At 37.1% G+C, this 9421-nt stretch overlaps 1 protein-coding gene across 1 annotated transcript; it reads right to left on the bottom strand.

Moving 5' to 3' along the window:
• Positions 1-1120: 1120 nt before the first annotated feature.
• On the bottom strand, positions 1121-4631 carry LOC139114869 (uncharacterized). The gene is made up of 2 exons (XM_070676805.1): positions 4389-4631; positions 1121-3063 (listed from the first exon to the last, which is right to left on the bottom strand). Exons 1-2 carry the CDS (start codon positions 4512-4514, stop codon positions 2086-2088), a joined length of 1104 nt encoding a protein of 367 aa, XP_070532906.1. The 5' UTR covers positions 4515-4631; the 3' UTR covers positions 1121-2085.
• Positions 4632-9421: the final 4790 nt, after the last annotated feature.

Genomic DNA, 9421 nt, shown 5'->3' with positions numbered 1-9421 from the left:
TGGGCTTTGGTATAAAATTTAATTTGTTGCTTTTTCCCGCCACTTATCAGACGGTTTAAAGTCCGAGCGGAGGTATAGTAACTCTGCTTTCATGATCATGTGCACACTCAGCATGCTTATAAGATGTTTAAATTTAAACCGACGACAAGACAACAAGATGAAATGTCCGAGATTTAGTACCATAAATTGTCGTGTGTTTTTAAATATCTGAACTATTTTTCCCTGCTTCTATATGGTCCTATCACTTTGTGTGTATAACCTCAGAAACATCCTTTATAAGTTGTTGATTCATATTAGTGAACATTCATGTTTGGTGCTCTTGATGGTACTGGAAATCTACGATAACATGCATCATGTTTCGTACTTTTTTATAGAATCGAGAGAGAAAAAAATAAAGTTGAAAGCATTAAGTCCTAAGTTTAAGTTTACATTTGTATACATAGTTTCCCAAGGAAACTACAATGTTACAAAGGGTTAAGTAGAGCGAGCGATATGACCGAGTTAAAGATTTTTCTGTGGGCGCTGCAAACAAACAAGTTTGTCACTGCGCACGTAAATAAGCGATAAAGGTATCAATGGCGCAGCACATGCATCATATATCTGCCTAAGTGAATGCCTGTTATAATTGTTATAATTGTCTTTCATTCTATGACTCAACATCACCAGATATTTTGACTTATATGTTTAAAAACTTGTTACATTTTTCAAGAAGATGAGTGAATTATCTGGAAAAGTACCAATGAATGCAAACAAACTTCAAACTTATCAAAGACAATGATACGGCAAGCAATCTATTTTTCGAAGGCTACCGATAGTCTGGAAATGTTTTACAATGTCCCTGTTTTGGAAGTCTACTCATGGCAAGGATTTTTACATTCTGACACAGTTCAACAAGTTTAATCGTGCATAAGGATGTTTCAACATGCCGTAAAACGCGATATCATACGTTCACACCAGCATGTAAGGTAGCCATATTTAATCAAGGCGATGAATTCATTTCGAAAATGGATTCCAGAGAGAAATCTATCCCTCAGAAGAACTATCCGGCATTTACTTAAAAGACTACCCCCTAATGCTTATAGTCCTATAGCAAGTTGAAGACCGCTCACACACGATAGATCACGTATCAAGTAAAATCATGTTTTATCAACATTAAGCTGTTAATTTGATCACAGTTTTCCTTGATTGACAACTGTTATGGCTGGTCACGCCATTGTAGAAGGATACAACGCTGCTTAGCAAAACACTGAAATGCATCACCTTCCTTAAGATTGCACGGACCGTTGGTGTGAAATTACCCTATGCTGATATGGACACCATAACTAAGGCAGACAGTCCGCATATCAACATGATTTCAATGCATTGCCAGGTTTACGGTGTTGGCGCTGCGGTAATCTACGCACTGGCTGATCAATGCAATTTCGCGAGCTTCTTCAAGACGGTTAAAAAACACAAAGCAACAAAGATTCTTTGTCAACAGTTTACTCTGTTTCTATGATAGCCTAAGGATATGCTGCTGATCAAAGTATTTAGGATGAATTATTAGACAGTGGGCAGTTACACTACTGGAACTGGACTCCAAGAATGGTGAGTTCCAAACAAACTTCACACTGCATCTAATTCAGCCAGTAGATGTCACTTTGTACAAAAAAAGAAAAATAATTCTTGAGAAGGTCACAATGAAATTTTTTACTTGAAGAGGGCACAAAATTGTGATTCATTATTTTTTTCGGCCTTTGACAAGTTCAAATCTCTTTATCATTTCAGATTTCAATTGTAGCTCATTGAAGAAATTAAACATTATTTCACAAGGACGCATGAGAACCAGTTGAATGATAGTTTAATTTATGGGAAAAGAAATATTGCGCCTTCATACGGAAAATCAGTTACAAGACAGAGAAGATCAATATCATTCAATACTGGTATTAACGTCGGGATGCAGGTCATTGGAATTGGAAAACTATCCTGCTATTGTGAAGAAAGTGGCTTTTAAATCCATTGCTTGATTTGATTTCAAACATTTTACACATTACGAGATTCACAATTCCTTTACCGCTTCCTGCTTTTGGATTATTAATCGGGACATTATTCTATGATATCGGGATTACCGTAATAAATGTATCGACACAGTTCCCCTAGGGTGGAGTTTAATTGTTTGACATTATCACTTGTGAAGTCTCGTGCTTTTGGATTTTTTCGACGAAACCTCCGAAACCAAACATGAATAGTAAAGTGTCCTTCTCTCCAATTGTAGTTCTCGAGGAAGAGTTGTTTCCACTCCATATTGTTTGGTTTGATTAAACTGTCAGGTTCTATATGTAAAAGGTCTTTATGTTCCTCAGCCAGTCTGTGTTGATACTTTACAGAGGAGCAGCCCCAGCACTTCCTGTTGTAATTCTTATAATTTTCATAATACAATCGCAAAAATTTTGAAGATTTGTTGGCAAATATGACACCATTGGCCAAAACATTAGCATCCGACCTGCCAACAACATACTCATAGTAACGCAGCGGCTCCAACGGTGCAACTACGATAACATCAAGATCCAAGTAAACACCTCCCTGTTCAAGCAAAATCTGCAACCTGGCAACATCTGCAGAATGTTCAGGCCATCTTGGGTTTAATGTTTTGTTGAAAACCTCCAAAGGTCGTGTCCGATTTATAACTTTCAGCGTTGGTATAAGATTTTTTGCTTCGTCCCACCACTCACCAGAAGGTTCACAGTCCGTGTAGAAGTGTATTGACTCTGCTTTCATGATCCTGTGAACACTCAACATGCTTATAAGATTTCCGAATTTGAACGGATGACAAGAAAACCAGATGAAATGCACCAGATTTGGTACCACAAAATGGTCATATGGTTTTAAATATCCAAACTCTTTTCCTTGTTTTGTCGATGCTCCTGTCACTTTGTGAATATTCCTCCAGGAACCTGCTTTGATGGTCTTTGATTCATTCTTGTGCATAGCCAAGTTTGGTGCTATCGTAGATGGTACTGGAAAATTAACATTACCACTATCATGTTTTGTCGTTGTCGTAGATCTTGTGACTAAGGAATTGAACTGAAAAATAAAATAAACTTCAAATTATTCTAGTTTTAAGTTAAGTTTTAAAATGTGTATGCGTTGTTCCCTTAGGAAACTTAAATTTTTACAAAAGTTGACTGACTTAAGCCAAGTGGGGCGAGCAATACGACTGACAATTTTCCTGGGGTACTGAAAACAAACGACTTTGTCATTACACATATAAAACAGTGACAAGGTGTTTGGGCTTCGTACTCATTACACCACTATAAACAAAACACATGTCTCACTACCGAGATATTGTAGGCGATTATCACCATGCTGACCGAACACTGCAAAGCAACGTCGTTTTCTCTAACGCGTGCATGTTAATCTAAATTTATTAGTTCACTTTGTCCGACTGTACTTTAGAATTGCGCCTTTAATGGTCAAGTCGAAATGCCTTTATAACCAGATTTAGCAACAGTTCAAACTTCTATACGTACATTCCTTTTTTCATCATGTATCGCGCTCTTCATATAAAATGGCGCAATACATGAATCAAATGTAGCCTAGGTAAATCCCTGTCTTATTGTCTTGGACTCTATGATTCAACATTGCCAGACACAATGACTTTACTAGCTAATAACTCGCTATACATAGCGATGAGTTCAGAAGAAATCATCTGGAAAATTACCATGGCACAAAAATGTCTTTTATGAAACATACAAGATTTCCAATTCCTAAAATTCATCTACATGGCAAGGCAATCTATTTTGAAGGGACGGCCGATGGTCTGGAAATCAAAATTCATGTTTAAACCTTTTACAGTGTCCTAGTTGTGGACGTCAACTCACTGAATAGATTCTTACACTCTGACGCAATTTAACAAGCTCAGCTATAGGCCCTACATAAAAATATTTCTACACCAACAATGCACAGCTGTGCCATTAATATCGTTACCCGCCAGCATAATTCACACTAGCACACGACGCGGACACAGTCGATCACGGTAAATTCTTTGCTACAATGGGGTTCTATTAAGATAGCCACGGATACAATTCTGTCCCATAGCAGAACTATCCACTATTAACTATAACCCGTTTTTCGCTTCTCCTCTCATCCTTATAGCAAGGAAGATGCTCACCCACGACACAAAAACGTAAGTCAAAATAAAATCACACAACTAGTATATCACTCAACATCGTGTTGTTATTTGTTGAAAATAGCTCTTGATTTAGACTTGCTATGACACGTTGCCTAGTAGTCTTCGTATGCTATTATCAAATATGAATATACCTTCAATGTGTGGGATAAATCAGCTGGTCGAGTCATTTTACTAAAATTCAACTCTATTTTATTATATAGCGAAGTACACAACTCACCTTTGTAACGATTGATTTGACCGTTGATGTGAAATAATCAGATCCGCCATATGCTAAGATGGACACGACAACAAATACAGACAGTCCTGATATCAATATTATTTTCATGCATCGCAAGCTTGGCATCGTTCACTGCCCTGTAGTCTACGAAGTGGCTAATCAACACGATTTTCACGAGCAAAATCAAGATGTTCGAGTAAACGCAAAAGGGTGCGTGAGTCATCACACTCAGTTATCATTAACTGTTTGTGGTAGCCTGAGGGTGCCGCAGATCAACGTATTAAGGAGGAGTTTTTAGACATGGGTAGATACCCTACTGGAACTGACCCCAACGAATGTGGAGTTTCAGATTCGGATACGTGGCAGTCTTTCCCTGTGATTTCAATTGACCTTATTTTAATGTTGTTCCGATTTTTCGTTTATCTAGTTGTTCCTTTACCTTTGATTCAGCTATTAACTCATTTTGGTCGGACTTTTTTGTTTTAAGTTTTTCTTGTTTTTCCTGTGTTCAAATATGATTTCTAGGCCAGTATACTTAACTGACAAGCCTGCCATTTATCTTTCGTAGTGCGAATTTTATACCAACCTTTCGTCGATAGCGGCTTTGAACCTTTCAATAAATTGAAACATTTCCATACCGTCTGAGAGTCTACGACTACAGAATTAATACAAAAATTGGTATCTGGTTTAGAATCTAAAAGAGTAAAAAGGCAGGAAACCTAGGGCCATACAACCACAGCAAACTAATCGAATCTACTTTTTAACAAAGTAGACCTTAGGACCTCACTGAGGTCAACAAGGTCAAGTTGGAGTTGCTATGAGCCTAATTTCTTGCCTCTTCTAATTTTAGTTTCCACTGACAAACACTGACGTCCAAATAAAACATGTTTTCTCCATGTTCTAGGCCGCCCTCACTTAACACTGAGTGCAGTATTAAAACTCCACGAAATGGCCGTTGATGATACCGCTAACATGTATAAGGGATTCAGTGGACCTTTGAAATGTAAATTTAACACCTTCATTTCATCACCTTACTCCGCTGTACTACATGAGACTAATTGGATGTTATTTATGATAAAGGGATTCTTTCTCAATTCTAGACACTATCCTGGAACTGAATGTACATGTTTACGTGAAGAGCCGTAGCTGTGTAGAAAAACCAAGCATTAAGCTTCCGTAAGTATTCAAAAAATATGTACAGCAGTAAACATTACACAATCACGCACACGACGTCAGTGTCTTAAATTTATTTCTGCGTGATCTAGATTGGTCCCTCGTATCTGCACTTGACCTTGGGGTTGATTAAAGGAAGGGGTTTAGCTGAGCGGTTTTGACTGCGATGACTTCACTAGATGACTGGGTGCCGTACTTCGCGAGTTCGGATCCAAGCCAGAATTTTCTAAATTCTGAGGATTATGTACGCGATTATTAGGAATGTCTTTGAGTTGCTGTTGTAGGCACAGGAGTTCGGTGAAAATGTAGATATGGTTCAAGTCCATGTTGGTAGAACAAGATGAAAATGCCTTGTCTGGAGCGATGTTTCATTCAGCGTACTTGCCATTTATATTCTAAACCTAGCATTCTTTAGGGATAGCTTCTTTAAAGCCCAGTAAAGCTAACTTTAATCGTTTTTGGCCCACGCGGTGGGCGTAGCCCACCTAAGTGGGCCATTGTCATAGGGTGGCGTTTGTTAGTCTGTATGTGTGTCTGTAATATGTATGTGTGTGTGTGTGTGTGTGTGTGTGTGTGTGTGTGTGTGTGTTATGGATTTGTTTCGTCGATATCTCTCAAACTCATTCATCAAATGTCATAAAATTAGGTATACAGAATCTTTAGGATGGGAACTAGATCGGATTAGGTTTTTGGGTTTGTTGGTTGCATAGTTGAGCAGAAATTAATTTTTGAAATAATATTTTGACTTATTTTTGCTCATTTTTGCTCATTTACATAGCAAGGGAGGATGCACTAAATTATAAGCGGTGGGCTACAGAACATTGAACAAAAAAAATAAATTTGTATATTTAATTGATTGAAAGTATTTTGTTTTTCTAAATTGTGCAAGTTATGATATTAAACGACAACAGTGATGCCAAAACACAAATACATCGTTTAGGAAGAAATCAAGATGCTGCATTTTTTAATAGAGGAACAAATCTATCATATTAGCTGATATGATATTGAGGCAAAGTATAGGCATTTAATAGGCATAAACTGTGCACCACTTGTTGCAAACCTATTGTATTCATATGAGGCTGAGTTGATGTAGTTTCTGCACAAAATTGGATGTAAAAGGATTGCCAAGCATTATAAAGTCATAAATGATCTAATAAATTTAAACAAACCTATAATACAGCAAATTATCTTGTGTATGTATACCTAGATGACTCAAAATCATAGAAACAACTGAAACTGTGGATCAGCAACTTGTATAAAAAATAAATAGAGGTTCAAGATTACCACATGTGTATTGTTACGGCCTGGAAATTATCTATCTGAAATAGTACCTTGATTATTGAACCTGTTATATTATCTATGTGTAATATCGATATGGTTGAATATTTAACATGTACTTTTCCAGAAATTTATTTTGCCCTGATATTTATATTAAGTAGTAATTAATATGTGGATGCAATATTTCTGTGCATTAATTGAGAAATGTGAATGAAATGTATATGTATGGTTGTGTTCACTATAGAATCATGAATGTGAGTATAAACAAACGATTTTGTACATGTGGGTTCACAATTCCATATTCTGGCAGGTGAGGAAAATTGATTCAGGAGTATTGTCGTCTTAATTTCGCCAATTTTCAGAACTTTTTAATCATTGACACACATATACCAAAAGTTGAATACTTCTTTTTGTTCTAATGTTTTCCTTTACATGGTGTAATGAAAGCACAATCATTAGGAGAGACTATTGTACAGCAGGACAAAGATGTAATTTAAGGTATACAGCATCTTCTTCAAATAGCTGAAAAGTTGAAAAGAAAATGGAAGGAAGTGTAGGGATTAGGGAAAAGTGATTGCAAAAGAAGTCGATGAAGACTCAGTCTGCTAAAATCCTGTCATAGGTTATGTGCTCAACCCGGTGCTGGCAGTGTGGTCAATCTCAGTTCATTATTTTAGTATGTTTTATTAAGTAACAAATACAATGAGCAGCAGAAATACATCAAATGAATAGACTACTTAAAGTATAAGTAGGTACATCCTAAACAAAAGGAAAATATGAGTTAAAATATTAATGATATGATAACAGCATGTGCTTCATGGCAGTGCATTGTTCTAAGAGACCTCACTTAATGGGGTGTTGTAAAAATCTCCACCAATCGTAAAATGGACATTAGCACAAAAAGGCAGTTTTGGTGAAAAATCTTCTTCATAACATCTGATCAGACAGATGAAAATCTTCAATTTTTGTCTTATTGGGTGAATTTTTGCCATTTTTGGTCAAAATCTTCGTTTCTCAAAAGTTACTCATCTGATAGCTTTTATATTTGGTATACAGACTCCGAGGGTTTACATTAATGTTATATATTGAAATGTTCAATTTTGTATTTTTGCAGCTAAATTTGCAATTTTTGGCCAGGCTTTCCTGAAATGAGCTATCAAAGATATCCACCTTTGTGTCACAAAAAGTTATTCTCAACATAACACGTACCTCTGTTGACTGTTAGGTCACTTGCTTTTTCAAAAACTGCCGGTCAGATGGCTTTAATATTGGGTATACAGGTCCCTAGGATGACTTTAGTGAGATAATTTCATACATTCAAGAAATACTTAGCTTTCCATAAATGTGTATAGTAGCTTCAGAGGGACATTGGCCCTATATTTTTAGTAAGCAACTGGATGGAGTTTTTTGACCCGACAAGTCCTCCTGGAACCCCCCCCCCCGATAACAAATGGTCCATACCTAATTGTACGCCCTAGAATTTTATGTAGTTTTGTAAATGAAGTGATAAAGATATAACTTATAAGTGCGTATGTCTTAAACACCCATAGTCACATCATAATCGGTATGGTGATTATGAACCCTCTCTGTGTAGTAAAGAATGGTGTAGCCCTACAACACGTGACTCAACTTTGCACTCGGCACGCATGTCATCATCACTGATGTTTCCTGATAGTCTGATCTCGGGCAGCTGATCTCTCGGTGCCCTTGAAAACTTGTGTGATCTCTAATTTTGGACCGACCAGAAGAGAAGCAATACAGTTTGTGCGGTGGTATTTGGAATCAAAGTCGTTCACTTGATGAGCAGGTAAGAAATTTCATGGTTTGCAAGCTGTCATATCTGAGTGATTGACCATGTTATTTGATCTTGTTGGTGACTTTCATTCTTGACCGTGTGAATGAAATTTTCCCATTCTGACAATGATTAGGTCCGTTTCATTTACCAGGGTAAGCAAAGTACTCATGCGTCTTTGTAGTTATGATAGTTTTCAGCTAGCTTAATCAAATCACATAAACGAAGGTATCACTCTCAAATTTCAAAGTCCCCGTACGCATACAAGTTAAAACGTCATTGAACATAAACGAGTCGTCGGTACAACCCTGAACTGGCCTCACTGTGTATACTCTCTATACTACGTCCATGGTACAAGTGTGTTTTCATGAAGAGATCAGGTTGTTGATAGTTAAGGGTCAGAAATAAAAATCAAACACTGCCGTGTGTCCGTTTGTCAGAACCAGTGATCATGAATTTTCTTAAGTCCATTTCATGTTTCAAAGTTCATGCATCGATCACGTTATTTTGGTCCAAATTGACCGTTCGCGACTCCCTCGCCGTGCTGTATTATTGTCCTTGCAAATTGGGGTGGGTTGAGGTCGAAGCCATGTCTGCAGGAAGCCAAGCGGTACTACCAGGCGCCAAATGTAAAATAATTATTTTACACATTAGAAGAACATATTCATAAGAAAAGGGTGCATCTGCATGCATTATATCACGCATACAATAAAAAAAGCTAGCTCTTATAGCATATATATATACATAAAACAATACAGATATAGGCCCCTAAGTTAATACAAACATATGT

This window comes from Ptychodera flava, chromosome 16 (genome assembly GCF_041260155.1).
Source record: "Ptychodera flava strain L36383 chromosome 16, AS_Pfla_20210202, whole genome shotgun sequence".
NCBI lineage: Eukaryota > Metazoa > Hemichordata > Enteropneusta > Ptychoderidae > Ptychodera > Ptychodera flava.
This window is presented reverse-complemented; position numbering and strand designations above follow the sequence as displayed.

What these genes read in the sequence shown, in the direction of transcription:
- LOC139114869 (XM_070676805.1), bottom strand. Translation starts at nt 4,514, where the DNA reads ATGCCAAGCTTGCGATGCATGAAAATAATATTGATATCAGGACTGTCT. An exon ending in TCAAATCAATCGTTACAAAG is followed by an intron (nt 3,064 to 4,388) that starts GTGAGTTGTGTA and finishes TTTATTTTTCAG; the next exon opens with TTCAATTCCTTAGTCACAAG.